Here is a 17,547-nt window from a genome sequence, read left to right as displayed (position 1 = left end):
CTTTCAGCTTTCAGGGAGAGGTTTTTTGAGATAGGGTGAAGGAGAGGGTTTCAGGGTGTGTAATTAACTTGAGGACATTCTTCTGATTGGTTGCTCTTGAAGTGACCAGGAGTCGACACCATCAACCAAATGGTTCTAACCCATCTGGGGTCTGCGTGCTTGTGGGCAGCATGCAGTTAACTTCCCCCTGGTGAGGGTTCCAGTATCTGCTAAACAGCTCAAAAAACATGGCTCAAAATATTATCTATAGTCCCTGGGAAGGATCTGAAGGTCCTGGACTTATCATTGGCCTATTGTTATTTTGTCTTCCTTGATGGTTTTCATTTCTTTCTGCATTTTCTCACTTCTCTGATTAAATTAATTCTTTGGAACTCAGGGAAGGCTCAGAGGCAGAAGCTGCTACAGACGGGAGGCAGGTAGCGGACAGTCTGTCCTGGGAAGGCCACATAGGGTCTTGCTCAATTACAGTTTGACCTTTATACTAACATATGAAGGGGGAGCCTTTGAACGTTTTAGTTAGAAGTGATGTGATCAGATTGGGACTTTAAGAAAAAGAATCAGTTTTTGATCAGAAGGGGATCTGAAAACTTGAAGCCAAGTCCCCTTTTACAGATAATAGGTGGCCTGTGACCAACAGCGGAGGCACAGGCCTCCTGAATCCCATTTGGGTTCTGTACCAGATGCTTTCACATGAAGCTAAGAAGTGGCTGAGGCGATAGCTTTGCCTGCGTCTTCCAGTGACCACCTCTGAACTCTCAGTGGGGAGGGGTCGGTCCTGACACCGAGTAAGGGAGAAGTAGAGTGAGTCCTACTGGTGAGTAAATCAGTGATCTGATTTACTTAACCTTTCCTCTATTGCTAGGCAGGAAGATTGTTTGAGATGCTCACTTTTATAAAAAAATAAAAGTGCATGTCTGTATTATTTTGAGGAAGTTTAATCTACTAGAGCAGAAGCTAAAAACCTGATTCTAAATGCTAAGTACCAGTTTTATCAGTGCCTTCCTGGACCTTTAACGTTAGCGCATTTAAGAAGTTTCCTTACTTTAATTTGAATTTCTTTGCAAAGACAGTAAGGAAGGTAATATGTTGCTCACTAAGTGTTTCTTGTGTCTGCCTCTTTTGGTCATGTCTTTACGTTTTCCTCTAAAACATGGGATGTCTGTGAAAATATGAAAGATAAAAAAAGAGTACATTTAAAGTTAACACCTTTTAAATTGTCTTGTAGCCAAATTAAAATGTCAGAGAATGCATGTATTGGGCAGGACCCAGAAAGTGCTTGCCATCCTCCCCGCTTTAATTCTGTGAATGGGCCTAAGGAGAGAGAGCTGGAAGAAAGGTGTCTTTTGTAGAGAGCATTCTTGACTCCCCTGGAGAATATGCTCTGAGGAAAGTTGTACCACTAGGGGAGGAGAGGGGCAGGTTGGAACCAAGTAGACCAGACATCCAAGATGCCTTTCCACGTGGGGTGATGTAAGGACTTCCCAGGGCACTCAGAGACACCTGGAGGAAGTCACAGTCTCCGTTTATGACTGGTCCCCAGAGCGGCAGCTAGCCCCTGAGAGAGGAACTGATGGAGTTGGGTTGGGGGGGGCCACAGAAAGGCATCCATGACGGATCAGTCCTGATGACCCCGCGTCAGGAGTAAAGGGCACTCACTCTTTCAGTGGCCGGTCCCCATCATGTCACACTAATAGCACTTAATTTAAAACTTTCCTGTTGGCCAGCATCATGGTACTCCAAAGGCATGGAATAAGTCTGATTGTCAGGCAGATGGCTTTTAGGCCAAGGCTTGAACATAACCATAGACAATTCCTGTGATACTGAGATGTTAGCATGGACAGATCCTGAGAGGCTGGCGTGGTCATCTTCCTGCGCAGAGGGAAAGGGGCTTTCCCAAGTTTGAAAAGTGCTCAGATTCCTGCTCCTCTTCTTTCCCCTTCGGGGTCAAGATTATGCAGGGGGCGGGGGGGAAGAACTGTGCAAAAGCCAGGGAACTGGCTATGTGTGACTATCCAGAAGCTGTGATGGGGGTCACTGGGCCATCTGTGCATGGGGCCCCTGATGTAGTGGGGAAGCCACCAGGAAGGTTTTGCTGGATTGAAGAAACAAGTCGTCTATGGCAGGAGGTTTAAAGGGGTAACCCTTAAAAGTAATGCATGCCCACTTGATGAAAGCGTCACAGAAGCTGTTCCAGGCACACTGTTCATCCAGTTCCTCGTTAAGTCCTCCTTATGTCTTTTCTGTGTGTGGTTCCCTGACCTGGATGCTCCCCATCACCTAGTTAGACTGCCACTAACCTTTCAGATTTCTTTTTTTTTTTCTTTTTTTTTTTATACTTTCTTTTTAAAAATATGGAACGCTTCACGAATTTGCGTGTCATTCTTGCGCAGGGGCCATGCTAATCTTCTCTGTATCGTTCCAATTCCAGTATATGTGCTGCCGAAGCGAGCACTAACCTTTCAGATTTCAACTCACGTCACTTCCTTGTGGAAATCTGGCCACGCCTCACTAAGGACTCTCGAAGCATCCCATCCTGTTTGTAACTGATGTGTGACCCCTAGACACTGAGCACCTGAGAGCAGGACCGTTTCTGTGCCGCTTGCCACTGTCATCAGCATTTAGACCAACACGTGACACAAGAGGTACTCAATAAATATTTACTGACTGGATGAATAACTGTAGGGAGACATTTCCATTCCAATATAAAACAAATAGCACAACTGTCTGCAAATTATGTGGCTGCTGCCAAGCGATTCCAAAAACAGGTTAAATGAAACCAGACCAACTTCTAAGTGGCTGGGACCCCTGCCCTTTGATCCCTTCCAGACATAAAGGTAACATGCTGTGTTATCAAATCCAAGGGTTTGCCTTAGAGAGGAAGGAGACACCACAGCAGATCACCTGCGTTTCTCTTTCTTGTCAGAGCAGCAGTTTGGGCTTACTGACAGGTCGCCTGGAAGCCCAGGGGGAGGAGCTGCTTGTTCTCCAAGGGGTCCTGCTCTGGGGACCACGCCCCTCTGACCCTCTCGTCAAAGACCGCAGGGGAAGGGGGCTAAGTGCCTGCTCTGGGCAGAGGAGAGCCAGGGTCCTCACAGAGAGGATGCTCCCTGGAGGCAGGGCAGGTGCTCAGACAGCATCGGGGCTCGCGGGGGCACAGGCAGCGCCGCAGGCCCTGGCCGCCCGGTGGTTCCAGCAACAGTGGTGGAGCTCTAGGCCCTTCCCCTCACGCAGGGGCTTCTCAGCCCAGCACATTCCATCACATCCGACAGCAGAGACCTGGTCTGACTGCAGGCGGCAATGTTCGTTTCCTGAGTAACCCAGTGGATTCTCAGCAAGACAGGTGAGCCTCTTGGAATTGGTAGCACAGGTTTCCTCGGGGAACGGGTGGAAGAGAAGCTTTTCACTTCTGTTCCTCTGTACCTCTTAAGTTTTGAATCATTTACGTATGACCTACTCAAAATAGTTTGAATGAATTGAGCATAATGTCACTTTCACAGGGCAGGGAAGGAGGGAATCTGCTTGGTCTCGAGGTAACTTGAGTGTCAGTGTGACCCGAAAATTGACACCACCTGCCAAAGCGGGCCTTTTCAGAACCAGGCCTTGCATATCTCCTCAAGCACTGTTTCTCAAACTTTCACGTGCACATGAATCACCTGGGAATCCTGTTGAAATGCAGGTTCTGATTTGGGGGGATGAGGGAAAGGCCTGAGACTGCATTTCTAACAAGCACCTAGGTGATGCCAGTGCTGCAGGTCCACGGACCACGCATTGAGTAGCAGTGCTTTACAGCGACTGAGGGAGGGGGTCAAGGACCAACTTACTTAAACTGTTTCCACTTGACATTGAGCACCATCCATCATCTCATTATCCCTTCAGATGGGGCCTCAGAGAGAGGAAGGGAAGCCAAGCAAGGAAACACAAGCTCCACAGAACAGCAAGAGCCCAACCACACAGGCAATTGCATCTCCTATCAGGATGAGACACTGTCCCCTGGCTTCCGGAGGCTCTCCTCCTCCCCTCATGGCCGGCTGCCTCCTCACAGGTCCAGCACTTTAGTCCTTTCCCAGTTGCCTCCATGGCCACCTTTAAATTTCAGCCCTAGGGGCAAGGCCAAATGTCCGCTTGGGTGTTGGCCAAGGTCCTTCTCTGAGGAGCCATCAATTGCTCTGAGGATTTTAGAGCTAATGGTGCAGGTCTCAGCTAGTGGCTGGAGGCAGGCCAGAGTGTGGGGCCTAGCTGTCATGTCCGTCGGCTCTGAAGGGGATTAGATGAGTGCTCCCCTCTGAGGGCCGGGTCAGTGTCCCATTCAAGCATCTTTTGGACGGGCCCAGCCCACAGCCGGCATCAAAAACTGTTTACCACATGGATGAATGGGTAACTGAATGTGCTTTAGGGCCTCTTCTGCATGAGCCACTATGCCCACTGGGAGGCCCCCCTCCCCACACACATAACAAGAAGCTTGTAGCAAGATCCCAAAGTTCAGGAGAGGTGCTGTCCCTGGAAGCCCGGTCCCATGTGGACGACGACAGGACTCTTCCCACTTCAGAGGTGTGGACAGTTCTGCTCCCAAATCTGCTCTCAGCCAACGCCTCTGGCTACGCCTCCACGGTCTGCAGGCTCTGCAGCTGCTCCACATTCACCTTTCCGTTCCCCTGGTGGCCAGACCTGTGTGGGCGGGTGGGGGCACACAGGACGGCTGGGGCAGGGATGGTCTCCCTGAGGGCAGACTCGGCCCGCAGAAGCTTCGGGCAGGCAGCGCTGCAGGCAGTGAGGACTGGCGTAGAGTGCAGTCTGCGGGGTTCCTGGCTGCAGCCCAGGCACCAGAGATGCTCGGGCTGAGGCCTCTGGAGCTGGACCAGCAATGAGCGGCAACCTCCTCCGGATGGGGGGCCCTCCTGAGCACTGCCCCCCCCCCCAACCCACAGCAACAGTTGAGGCTTGCCAAGACCAGCAAGGCAACCAGTCTTCCCTCCCGCACGTGAAGGAGCTCAGGCGAGCACCTAGGAAGTGGCAGTCCGCTCAGGAAGCGTGTGGGAGGGCTGCTGGCACAGGCCTGCCCGGCAGGTCCCCCGGCCTCTCCCTCTGTCTCTCCCCACTCCTCTCCCTGCGTGCCTCCCCTCTCGTCCTGGCTCACCTCTCTCTCCCCACTCCTCTCCCTGCGTGCCTCCCCTCTCGTCCTGGCTCACCTCTCTCTCTGCGTGCCTCCCCCCTCCTCTCGTCCTGGCTCACCTCTCTCTCTGCGTGCCTCCCCCCTCCTCTCGTCCTGGCTCACCTCTCTCTCTCCCCCTGTCTCTCCCCACTCCTCTCCCTGCGTGCCTCCCCTCTGTCCTGGCTCACCTCTCTCCCACTCCTCTCCCTGCGTGCTCCCTCTGTCCTGGCTCACTCTCTCCCCATGCTCACCTCTCTCTCTGCGTGCCTCCCCCTCCTCTCGTCCTGGTCACCTCTCTCTCTCCCCCTGTCTCTCCCCACTCCTCTCCCTGCGTGCCTCCCCTCTGTCCTGCTCACCTCTCTCCCCACTCCTCTCCCTGCGTGCCCCCCTCTGTCCTGGCTCACCTCTCCCACTCCTCTCCCTGCGTGCCTCCCCTCTGTCCTGGCTCACCCCTCTCTCCCCACTCCTCTCCTGCGTGCCTCCCCTCTGTCCTGGCTCACCTCTCTCCCCACTCCTCTCCCTGCGTGCCTCCCCTCTGTCCTGGCTCACCTCTCTCTTCCCCCCCGTCTCTCCCCACTCCTCTCCCTGCGTGCCTCCCCTCTTGTCCTGGCTCACCTCTCTCTCTCCCCCTGCCCACGCTCAACTCCCCGCTGGAGGCTGCCAGTCGCTGAGTCAGCAGAGAATGAACGCGCAAGGCAGATGGTACCCAGCCCGGGTCAGTGAACCCCTCTGACACAGTTGACAAGAGGAGAGTCAGGGAAACCTACTCACTGAGCCAGAGGGGCCCCTGTGCCCAGCACCCCTAGATCAAAGGGTAAATGAGCCCAGAAAGGGCCAGGCGCGGTAGTGAGGCAGAAGCAAAGCAGGCCCCAGGGCTGCCTCCCTTGCCAGGCTACCCGGGGCCGTGTTCCAGGGCAGGGCGGCCTGCAGGCCACCTGTCAACAGAGCCACCGCCATCCTGAGGCTCGGGCAGCTCCAGAATGTCCACATCAGAGGAGCTCAGGGGAGGCAGCTCTGACAGGAGTAGAGGAAGGAAGGGCTCAGTAAGGTCAAATAACTTGATGGAGAAGGGCTGGATTCTAGGAGCATGCTGCCCAGGTTCAAGTCCCAACTCTGCCATTTATTAGCCGTGTGACTGAAGCAAGTTACTTGAGCTTTCTGTGTCTGACTTTCCTCATTAGTAAAACAGGGGCTCTTAGTGTCCATCTCGTTAGGTTGCTGAAATGAGTTCACAGGGCTCAGCGCAGTGCCCAGCAGAGAAAGCCTGAGTGAATGTTAGTACATTACTGTTGTAACGCTGGGACAGCATAGCAGGCAGACAGGTTTGTGGTCACTCAGGGGTGTTGGGGGATGATGGGGATCGTGGAGGAGCTAAAGCGCCAACCACCAGCACCCCTCCTCCCAGAGTCCAGCTTGGATGGGCTCTGTGAGGTCCCCGGCACCCTGCCTTGTGGCCAGGTCACCCGGAGCAGGGAGTGCGGTGGCAGCTGGGCCGTCTCCACGGGCCTCCTTCGTGGCCCTTGGCTGAGCAGCCGCTCACCTGGCAGGCTGGAGGAGCTGCCCACACACACAGCCATTCTCCTGGGCGCCGCCTTCATCCTGCACCTCTGGCTGCTCCGCCAGCCCCGCTGCGTCCGGGGCCACGCTCTGCTGTGAGGACTCTGCCATTTGGGCGAGGACCTCTAGGTCCCTGGGCAGGACATGACCTGTTACCCTGGCCCGTGGGCCCTGGGCATGACCCTCTCCCGGGACTGGCGTGCCACTTGCCCTGCAGGGGCCACCCCTCTTCCTCCAGCAGCTCTGCAGGGTGGCAGGTGCAGTCAGGGCTCAGGGCTCAGCCTGAGAACCAGGGCTGGGGTCAGTCCAGGCAGAGGAGGCAGGCTGGCCCCCTGTCCCATCCCAGGGTGTGGCGGGGCTGAGGGAGCACCCAGTGCCTGTCCTGAGCCCACCAGCTGCATTCCCATCCCACTCCTCCAGAAAGCCTTCCCCAAGGCCTGGGCCACAGCCCCTTGCCCCTTCCTGTCCGCCCAGCCCTCAGGACTTCCCACTCAAACTGTGGTCCGCTCTTCTGAACACACACACAAACCCCACCAAGCCCACTGCCCAAGGGAGCCTGGAAATAGGCCTCCAGAGCGGGTGGCGGGGGGCTCCATTTATTTTTCCTCCTTCTGCCACTCCAGCCTCCCTCAGCCCCAGCCCACCAGGACCACCAAGTCCAAGAATCCTAAAATTACAGGTGCTGGAAGACACTCTGTGTAAACCAACACTCCTGTCTCACAGAGAGACTGAGGCCCAAGGAGGCCTGGAAACCAGGTCTCCTTCCCGTGGCCTTTGGTGGCCTTCTCTTCTGCTGGCTGCTCCGAAGCAGAATCCAGTTCTGTAGAGCCGGTACTCAGAACATTCCACCTTCCCCAGCCCTTCCAAGACAGCTCCTGGCATTCAGCCCTGCCTCTGCCCCACAGACGTCAACAGAAAACCAGGGTCAGGGTTCTGAGTCATGGAGGGAAACGCTGACCTAGTGGGCTCCCCTTGGGCCACTGGGAGGAAGCATAACTGACCTCACTTCCTCGTATTTCTTGTCTCGATAAAAGTGGCTCTTTTTGATGAAGTAGATGAGTACCAGGTCACAGAAGAAAGACCCCTGTAAAAGAGCAGAGGTCCCTGACTCAGTGCGCCGGGCCACTTGACACCAATAGATGAGGGCGCTGAGCTCAGAGGCTCCTTTGTCCAAGGCCACAAAGCTGGCCCACGGTGCAGCCAGTCAGCCTGTGGTCCATCTGATCTGTCAGGCCAAGCACCCCCGCACTACCTGGACCCCTTGGAACCACATCTTCAGCCAGTGTTTGCTAAGCGCTCACCAGTGAAAGGGAAGACAATGACACCCTTGGGGGACCCCCCCTCCCCGGGTGCAGGAGATAAGCATGTAAATGATGAGCGACTGTCCCATCATGGGAAGAGAAGCAGAGAGAAGATGGAACTTTACTCAGTCTGGGAGGGTCCTCTGGGCTGAGTCTTGAGTCTGAATTGGATTTTATTTAAGACAGAAGGAAAAAAAGCTCAGCAAAGAACCAGCTTGTCATGCCTGGGAACCCGGGCAGGACACAGAAATGCAGCATTGTGGGAACATCCCTCTAGTAGTCACATGGATTGGAGGGTATCTGAACAAGGACACCACTGCAGTGGTCAAGGAAAGAGGAGGAGGCCTGAGCTAACCCAGCAGACCCACTGACACCTGAACATGAGCTCTTCAGACCAGACCGGATGGTGCAAATACCGGTCTCCTCCACCAGAGGGCAACTGCCCCCAGAGCACAGCGGAGGGGGTGGGAGAGGACTGATGGACAGTCCCACAGGTGAACCTGGTTCTCTGACCCTGGGCACTGCACACCTTTTCTTCCCCCCTCCAGATGTCAAAAGGGTTATCAATTCATTGTTCCATAGAGAACACTCCTCCCACCCCCACCCAGCCTCTGCCACTTTTCCCGTTACCCTCATTCCACAGGTATGTCCCAGATCCCCATGTTCTGATATATGCACATCATAAGAAAGAGGCCTGAACATGGCCCCTCTCTACATGTGCACACATACAGGCTCCCCAACAATATTGTCTGCAGTTAAAGAGGAGTCACTTGGAGCCCACTTTCATCCACTGACTCATCTCTCAGGAGCATGGCCTCCCTGAGTCCTGTTATAGGACATGGTGTTTCTGATCTCAATAAAAAGTCAGTCCTAGGTCCTCCTGGAAGCCTCCAGGGGAGCTGTTGTGACCTCCCAGGCAGAGGAACCAGGGACAAAGCTGCCAGAAACCTCAACAAGGGGCTCGCTGGGGTGGATGCAAGCCACTCACCGATAACTCCCTTGTTTTTAAAACACTTTCAGGAAAAAAACAAAGGGGCATGAAAGATCAGGAATAACCCTTTCCCTGCCCGCCAGTGCTGCTTCCCCTCATGTGGCCCCTCTGCCCAGCTGAAGTTCGGAACAGACCTGAGGAAGGACTACAGCCCAACTTGCCTGCCTCTCATCTTTTTAGTCCCTGTGAATCACAACTCGTGGCAGTCTGGCAATGGCTGCAGACATTTTTGGCCGGCACAACTGTGGGGGAAGTTGCTTTTGACAACTCATGGGGAGAGGCTGGGGATGCTGTTAAACACTCTACAACGCACACGATCACCCCACAAAAAAAGTTATCTGGCCCAAAATATAAACAGGGCCATGGCTGAGAAGCCCTGTATATTGCCAGAGCTGCCTCATTTTAGTGGAAGTGGAGACAAGGCTGCGGAGGATCCCGGAGAACCCCCAGCTGCCGAGCCACAGGCAGAAGCCTCTCTAGCTCTGGAAAGAGAATCCCAGGCAGGCGCTGACACCCGGGGGCTGCCAGAGGAGTGTGAAATCCCAGGAAGTCCTCTTCAGCCCCATCCCGCACTGATCTCCCCAGCTCTGATTCCTTCTGGAGCGCTGGGACAGCTCTCTCCCCTGGGCAGTGCCCCCTCCCGCTGCGGTGCTCAGAGGGTCAAGGGGGAGGGGAGAAGTACTCACCACTCCCATGAGTGCCACCCCTGAGCCCACGTTGATGATCGTGGGGATGATATTGAACTTGCCAGCCTGAAGCAGGGAGACAAGGTAGGGTGAGGCACAGCGGGACCCCCAGGGACTCCACCAGAGCCAGCCGGGACACCCCCGGCATGGCCCACCCTCCCAGAAGGGGAGCCTCACCCACACACCTTGCCATTCACCATCACATCGAAGCGGATCCCGTAGGCTTTAAACAGCGTGCGGAACTCCACCCCGGCTGCGTCTCGGTAGTACTTGGCAAACCTGGGGGAGACACGGCTCAGCCTGCCTGGGCCTTCGGCTGCCTCCACCCACCCCGGCACCCTGGTTCTCAGCAACCCCAGGAAAGACTGGAGACCCTCTTGCTATGTGACATTAAAGGTTCGTTCAGATCTTCGAAGTTCTTGCCAGACAGTCCCCAAAGGGTGAAGGCTTTCCCACCACTGCTGGACCAACCTGGGGCCACCAGGCACTGATGGACCTGACCCAGCCCTCCGCTCCAGGGCAAGTCCAGAGCCGTGACAGATCCTTCTCCTTTCCCAGAGGCACCCTGGCTGCCTCCCTGCACCTCCCACTCTGACACCCACCCCCAGGAAGGGATATCATAGCGCTGGCACCCAGGGAAGGACAGGAAATGTGGACAGGGTCATAATGTGGCAGGCTTAGCCCCAGTTACCTGAAGTTGTACCCAGAAGAGATAGAGTTTCCTGAAAATCTGTTGTCCAGACGGTTAAAGTAATAGCGAGGGTAACATTCAGAAGGCGCTTTATCAAGATCACAGTCCCATTCAATCTGAATTCCTATCACACCGCCCTTGATGCAAAAGAGACATGAATCAAGACACAGAACTTTCTGGAGGTGGACAGAAGTCACAGGCCAGCTCTTCATGGAGAGCTCGGGTAAGGGCTCAGCTCCACTGCAGCATCCTTCCGGGAGGATGGTGGAAGGCCCAGGGTTCACACCTCTGGAGTGGCTGAGACAAATGCATGACCCACATCTCCCGCTCCACACCCCAGGGAGAAGGGAATGACCGGAGCGAGCCCCTACTGTGGCACTGGCCGCTCAAAGCAGAGCCAGGGTGCCATGGGGGCTCCTGGCTTGGTCTCAGCTGATGCCCCGAGGACGTAGAACCAAACACAGGTGCGAGTGTGCCCCTCAGCAAGTGCAGCACGGCTGACTGTGCATCACAGCCAATGCTGAGAGCACAGGTCCCTGGGCAGGTTACTGCAGGGCCGGCTCCCCCCATGGGTCCTCCTCCACACCCCTCCTCATTGCAGAGTCCAAGCCCACAGCCCTCGGCCCTTGGGGAGGGCTCCCTGAGCACATACCACCCACCTGCACCGCTATCTCCTGGAAGTTGCTCCCCGTCCAGCTGACCACGGAGCCCAGTCGGAAGATGGGACAGTAGGGGTTCTTGGGGCTAAACTTACAGGACTTCAGGAAAGTTCTGTCTGTGGTGTCCAGCACATTGGTCCTGGGTGGAGGCCATGAAGAGCCAGGGGAATAAAGGTGAGACTTGCTGTTCCCAGGCCAGAAACTGGGCCTGACCCAGGAGTCACCGGACCCCTTGCCCAGCCCGGATGAGCCCTTGACTTAGCCCCTACCCTGGTCCTGATTACTTCCTCCACCCCAACATCCTTCAGTAAGAGCCCTGCCGCCACAGCAGAGGAAAGGGTGCCCCCTCAATGTCCAGTGATTCATTCACACACAGCGTCACGTACACACCATGCACACAGGCCCACGTACTTGGAGAAGTTGAATTTGGGGAAACGAATGAAGTTCTTTATGTAAACAGTGAAGTCTTTAGCTTCGCCCAGAAGTGGCTTCCTGAAAACAAAGGCAGGACGGCCTATTCAGGGGGCCTGCCTGCTCCATGCTGAGGCTGAAGACTGCCTGCCCCTGGGTGCCCCGAAGCCTTTGCAAAGGACAGTTAATTCAGTCATGTTGGAGTGGTCGTTGGGCCTTTGTGGGCTGTCCCGGCTCCTCCCCCCAAAATGAGGACTCTGAGTGGACGTGTCTCCACCATCAGGCTGGGACCCACTGCCCAGGACTGGGTGACTCCTCAGGGTCCCGAGGTTATAGCCACTCACGTCGGCCTGGACATTGTCTCCACCGGGCACCAGGCGAAGATCTCACAGGTGCCCTTCTGTGCGCTCCCCTCCCGCAGGCAGCGGCCTGTCCTCACTCCTGCAGAGGCAGGGGGACAAGGACGGTGCCAGGAACCTCCCGGCTCCAGCCCCTCCCCAACCCCCAGCCCCGGCCGCTCCAGGCCTCACCATTTCCAGCCGCAACAGGCTCCCCAGGAGGGCAGTCGCTGTCCTCGTAGCACAGGGCATCGGGAACGCTTGCACTCTGCCAAGAGAGAGGGTGCCTGGGCAGGGGTACCCCTTCTCAGAGCCAGATCCCACCCCAGGGGGAGGACAGGGGCTCCTCCCTGCCTGGGGCCACACATGCCTTGGGAACCTGCTTCTCCCCCGAATCATGCAGGTATGCACACCGGTACACACATTCCCCCAGGGGCCCTGGGAGGGGTAGAAGCCCCTGCTTCAGTAGAGAGGTGGACCCCAAACACTGCCTGCACCTCTCCCATCCCCACACCCTGCTCTCAGGACCAAAACGCACCTCAGCACAGGTTTCCTGCCGCTGGTTGGGGGTCACGACCAGGTTGGTGATTACAAAGAAGACGTTCTCTCCCTGAGAAACCAGAGGGGGTTGAGGAGCCCCTTCCTGTTGTCTGGGGTCCCTCCTTCCCAGAGCTGCCTGGCAGGTGGTAGGGCCTCTGCATGGGTACTGCAAACGCTGGGTCCACAAAATCAGTGGATCCCACCCACGTGCCCACTGGCCTTGGAGTCCCTGAGCAGGTATCCTTAGATGGGTCTCTTTCATGCCCACAACCCCAAACCATGCTGACCTCAGCCCCCAGGGTCCAACCTGAGCTCTAGAAGGAGAGAGAGAAGAGGCAGTGAGGAGACAGCCCAGCCCTGGCCCCGGGAACTGTGATCAGGCCAGGGAACTGCTGCCAGGGGCAGTGGCCAATATAAAGTTGGGGCTTTTGTTGTCAGACCTTCTGACTCACATGGACATGGAAAGTCTCTGGGTCCCAGTTGGTCTCAAGAAGCTCAGGGTTTGTTGCAAACAGAGCAGCCCCGTAAGGCACAGTCAAGGAGTATAGGGGCTTGGTGCGGGGGGAAGGACCTGGGCAGAGTCTGTCTGCAAACCTTGCAGCCATCACAGGCCAAGGAAGACAGTGAGTGGAGGCCCCTGAGTCCCCAAGCAGCTTCCCACATGATCCATCCAGAGCCAGACCCTGCCAGCTGGGTCCCCCTGTGCTGGGTGGGGCTCAGACCTGGGGTGGGATGACGTAGTCAGCAACATCCCAGAGCCGCTCCCCCAGCTCCGAGGTGTTGGTGAAAGTCACGCCCTTGACTTTGGTGATGATGCTGCTCTGCAGGGATGTGTCGGTATCTTGGTAACACTTCTTCACCAGGAACACCCAACTGCAGGGAGGGGCAAGCAGGTGGTCATCAGCCTCGCGTTGTCCTCAGGAGGTCTCCCCAGGCCCCCAGAGTGCAGAGGGGGCAGGCTTGGGGCTCCACCCTTCCTGGGCAGGAGTCACAACTCCCACCGCTGCCTGAAAGCCAGCCCTGCAAACAGTGGAGGAGACAAGCGGCCCCAGGAGGGAGAGGCTGCTGCTGTCGGGGCCCTGCAGCCCGCCCACCCCAACTTGTCACGTGACCTCGGGCGAGCCAGTGAACTCCGGGGGTCAACACAGGGCTAACGGCACCTCCCTCCAACTAAGGGGCATGGGGTACAACCTAGAACTAATCACGAGGAGACCTCAGACAGATCCAAACTGAGGGGACTCTACAAAACTAAAGCGCAAAATCCTACACTCTGGGGCTTCCCTGGTGGTCCAGTTGTTAAGAATCTGCCTTGCAATACAAGAGACGCCGGTTCAATCCCAGGTCCAGGAGGACCCTGCGTGCCACGGGGCAACCAGGCCCAAGCACCACAATGGCCTAGAGCCTGAGCGCCACAGCAGAAGCCACCGCAATAAGAGGCCTGTGCACCACAACTAGGGAGCAGCCTGTGTGCAGCAGTGAAGACCCAGGGCAGCCAAAAGTAAAGAAACAATCTTTTTTAAAAATTCTATACTCTGACACCCAAAACACAAGCAACAAATGGAAAAAAATAGAGAAAAATAATGGACTTGATCAAAATTAAGAACTTTTTTTGTGCATCAAAGGACACTATCAACAAAGTGAAAAGACAACCCATAGAATGGGAGAAAATATTTGTGAGTCACATATCTGATGAGGGTCTAGTACCCAGAATATACAAAGTCTTACAACTCAATGGTAAAAAAGACAAATAATCCAGTTTAAATATGAGTTAAGGATATGAATTGGGAAGATCCTCTGGAGAAGGAAATGGCAACCCACTCCAGTATTCTTGCCTGGAGAATCCCATGGACAGAGGAGCCTGGCAGGACATGGTGCATAGGGTCTCAAAGAGTCAGACACAACTAAAGCAACTTAGCACCCAAGGATGTGAATAGACATTTCTCCAAGAAAGACACTCAAATGGCCAATATGCCCCTGAAAAGATGCTTAACATCTTTAGTCATTAGGGAAATGCAAATAGAAACCACAATGAGACAGTACTTCACACCCAATAAGATGGCTGTAGTCCAAAAAATGGAAAATAACAAGTGTTGGTGAGGATGCAGAGAAACCGGGACTTGCCAGCGGGAATGTACAGCTGTACAGGTGCTGTGGAAAGCAGCTGGATAGGCGCTCAAAAGGTCACCATGTGACCCAGCAATTCCATTCCCAAGTATGTACCCAAGACAATGGAAAATGTATATCCACACAAAAACTGACACGTGAATGTTCTTGGCAGCATTATTCATAATAGGCAGAAAGTAAAAACAATCCAAATGTCCAACAGATGAATGCATAAACAAATGTGGTGTCTGCATACAATGAGATATTATTCAGCCCTTGGAATGATTCATTAACACAGGCTACAACATGGATAAACCTTGAAAACATGATGCTAAGTGAAAGAAGCCAGACAAAAAAGGCCACATGTTGTAATGATTTGATTTATATGAAAAGTCCAGAATGGGCAAATCTAGAGAGACAAAAAGTAGATTAAGTGGTTGCCAAGGGATGGGGGTAGGGGAGAATTGCAATGGCTTGTAAATAGATACAATCTATTTTGAGGGTGATGGAAACAGCCTAGAACTAGACAATGGTGCTGGCTGTACAACACTGTGGATGTGCTAAAAACCACTGAACTATATAACTTAAAATGGCTAAAATCATGAATTACATGCTATATGAATTTTACCTCAATTTAAAAATGGTTGTTTCTTTTTTTTTTTTTTCAGTCCTACCACTTTATTGCTACCAACCCATCTCCCTCCACCCTCGTGCACACATGCTCAGGCATGTAACCCCATGGACTGCAGCCCGCCAGGCTCCTCTGTCCATGGACTTTTCCAGGCAAGAATACTGGAGTGGGTTTAAAAATGGTTTTAAAAAGATCCTGTACTCTAAAAAACGTCAGAGTCATAGATACAGACTCGGGAGTGATTCCAGAGTAAAGGAGATATGACAACTGAATACAAGGCATGGTATCAGATTTTCTTTTCCTATAAAGGTAACTTAGGGGACAATTTACAGAAGGTCTATTGCTTAGGTGATAATATTATTTCGGTGTTAATTTCTAAATTTTCATGCCTGCAACCTACTCAACAGAAAAAACTGCACATATATACACATACACACATAGAGAAACAGGTAAGGACAACACAAATGAAGTACAATGTTAACATTTGGGGGAATCGGGGTGAAAGGCATTAAAAAAAGTCTGTAGTACTCTTAAAACTTTTCTGTAAGTACAAATTAATCAAAATATAAATATATATATATATATTTTAATAAGATGGGACATGTAAATTGCTTAGTACAGTGAGTACCAGGCACAGAGGAGAAGTTCAATGAACACAACACATCAACTTATTACTGATGTTACTGCTAGTTAGAGATTGTTAGAGTTAGAGCCCCTTCCATAAAATTGGAAACATTGAGGCAAGCAGAGGGCAGGAAACCGCCTTCCGGAGGTCCCGCAGGACGCCCTGCCCATCCGGGGTGCCAGGAAGAGTTCTCTGTACAGCAGGCACCAACCAGGATCCTCAGGGCGCTCAGAATGGCAGGGAGTCAGCACAGACACTAAACAAAATGATCCCCTGAAAGAGCATGTAATTACACTGTGGGATTTCTGGGGAGGAGCCTGTGAGAAGCCAGGTGTGAAAGAGACCCCTGGCTGAGGAGCAACACCAAGGAAAAGCCTTCAGGCGGAGACAGCCAGATGCCTCAGGGATGAAGCCCTCCAGTGGGAGCAAGGTGAGGTCAGGGCTGCCCTCCCAAAGGGGCAAAAAGTGGGAGGGACTCCACAGCAGTTGCTGAGGGAGTAAAAGAGACGCATCCGCATCGCAGCTCTCTGGTGTCATTTCCTCTCCACCTGTCCCCTCCCTGCTTGGGGGCGAGGGCTCTGAACCCCTGGCTGACCCCAAGGAGCTGCCCTCTCAGCTGATGGTGCCGGCTCCTGCGGGGCAGGAGAGGTGGGTGCCAGGGAGGATCCAGGGATCCCGGCAGGACCCCCGGCCCCGGCTGGATACCAGAGAGGCCAGTCCCGGGTGGGGCGAGCTGACCAGCAGGGACACGCCAGGCTCATGAGTTGCCCCAGCCCCAAGCCTGGCACTGATCTCAGTGATTATAAATAACCTACCCGGGGCCTGGGCCAGTCCAGACCAGGCCCAGGGAGGCGGCAGGGACAGCTGAAGCCCAGCCCCCTGCATCCTCACCCTCTGCCCAAAGCCCTAACGCTGGGGCCCCAGCCCTGAGGAAGGAGCTGACCACGGAAAGCCTGAGAAATGGGAGGACCCAGGACCCCTGGCGCATCTCATCACCTCCTGAGCCGGTGGGGGAGTGGAGGCCTCCTTCCTTAGCCCCTACCCTTACACCCACGGGTACCAGAAGGGCCCCCTCCAGAAGCAGTCCCAGACCCCAGTCACAGGGCACCCCAGGCGCCCACACACCAATTCCCAAGCTCCGGAGGCCACCGCTGCCGCCCCCAGCGGACCCTGCCCGCTCCCCAAAGCCCCCAGAGAACTCACACCACCAGGTAGGTCAGGATGGAGACCTGCAGCAGCCGGTAGAGCAGGCCCACCTTCTTGTTCTTGGCGATGACGTACTTCTCCGTCTTGTAGTCGAAGAGTGACTGGTAGAGCCCCTTGCAGCCTGCCTGCCCCATGGCTCCGGCTCACCTGGCCGGCGATCGCGCGGCCGCACGTGTGGCGCATGGAGCTGCCCCCGCCCGCCCGGCCCCCAGCGTGGGCCCCGCGGCCGCCGGGTGCACGGCTTAACGCGCGGGGGCCGGCTGCCGGCGAGGCTGCAGCGGCTCCGCCGGAGGCCAGGCGGGGACCTCGGACCGCGACCTTGCCGCTTCCTCCCCTGACGGTGACAGCGCCAGGCCGCCGCCCGCCCTGCTCTGCGGCGGCCCTCCGGGTGATGGCCGCGCGGGTGGGACGCGCTGAGAGGGGCTTCCCTGGAAGCAAACCCCGCTCTCTCCGCCCCCCAAAGAAACCCCGGGGGTTCCTCCTCCTGAACTGACGGGGAAACTGAGGCCCCCGGGGCGGGGGTCGGGGGGAACCTACAGCACAGGAAGTGCGGGCGGGCGGGATAAAGAGCAAGCTGGGGGAGACTAGACTTGTCAGACCCTCGGCTACCGCGTCGGCTGGAACGAGGTGCGTGTTCCTACTGCAGCAACTGCGGCCGG

At 55.1% G+C, this 17,547-nt stretch overlaps 1 protein-coding gene and 1 non-coding gene across 4 annotated transcripts; both read right to left on the bottom strand.

Moving 5' to 3' along the window:
• Positions 1-2,345: 2,345 nt before the first annotated feature.
• Positions 2,346-2,452, bottom strand: LOC122425023. The gene has a single exon (XR_006264657.1). It is a non-coding gene; the product is annotated as a U6 spliceosomal RNA (small nuclear RNA).
• A 191-nt stretch (positions 2,453-2,643) lies between these two features.
• Positions 2,644-17,153, bottom strand: P2RX5 (purinergic receptor P2X 5). Of its 3 annotated transcripts, XM_043477777.1 has the most exons (13): positions 16,886-17,153; positions 13,046-13,196; positions 12,322-12,393; positions 11,976-12,051; positions 11,790-11,886; positions 11,446-11,526; positions 11,035-11,173; positions 10,376-10,512; positions 9,870-9,963; positions 9,685-9,750; positions 7,708-7,790; positions 6,690-6,839; positions 2,644-4,665 (listed from the first exon to the last, which is right to left on the bottom strand). In XM_043477777.1, exons 1-13 carry the CDS (start codon positions 17,020-17,022, stop codon positions 4,596-4,598), a joined length of 1,353 nt encoding a protein of 450 aa, XP_043333712.1. In that variant the 5' UTR covers positions 17,023-17,153; the 3' UTR covers positions 2,644-4,595. The 3 variants fall into 3 exon arrangements, with proteins under 3 accessions (XP_043333712.1, XP_043333716.1, XP_043333705.1); XM_043477781.1 differs by lacking the exon at positions 6,690-6,839; XM_043477770.1 differs by lacking the exons at positions 2,644-4,665; positions 6,690-6,839 and adding an exon at positions 6,854-7,600.
• Between the last annotated feature and the right edge of the window lie 394 nt (positions 17,154-17,547).

The sequence above is a fragment of the Cervus canadensis genome, chromosome 1 (genome assembly GCF_019320065.1).
Source record: "Cervus canadensis isolate Bull #8, Minnesota chromosome 1, ASM1932006v1, whole genome shotgun sequence".
In the NCBI taxonomy this organism is placed as follows: domain Eukaryota; kingdom Metazoa; phylum Chordata; class Mammalia; order Artiodactyla; family Cervidae; genus Cervus; species Cervus canadensis.
This window is presented reverse-complemented; position numbering and strand designations above follow the sequence as displayed.

Bases quoted from the DNA above. Each gene is read 5' to 3' on its own strand.
- P2RX5 (XM_043477770.1), bottom strand. From the start codon at position 17,022: ATGGGGCAGGCAGGCTGCAAGGGGCTCTACCAGTCACTCTTCGACTAC. The intron at 12,394-13,045 runs GTCTGAGCCCCA...CTGGTTTCTCAG, and splicing joins ACTACGTCATCCCACCCCAG to GGAGAGAACGTCTTCTTTGT. The intron at 10,513-11,034 runs GTGGGTGGTATG...TTTTGCATCAAG, and splicing joins TCCAGGAGATAGCGGTGCAG to GGCGGTGTGATAGGAATTCA.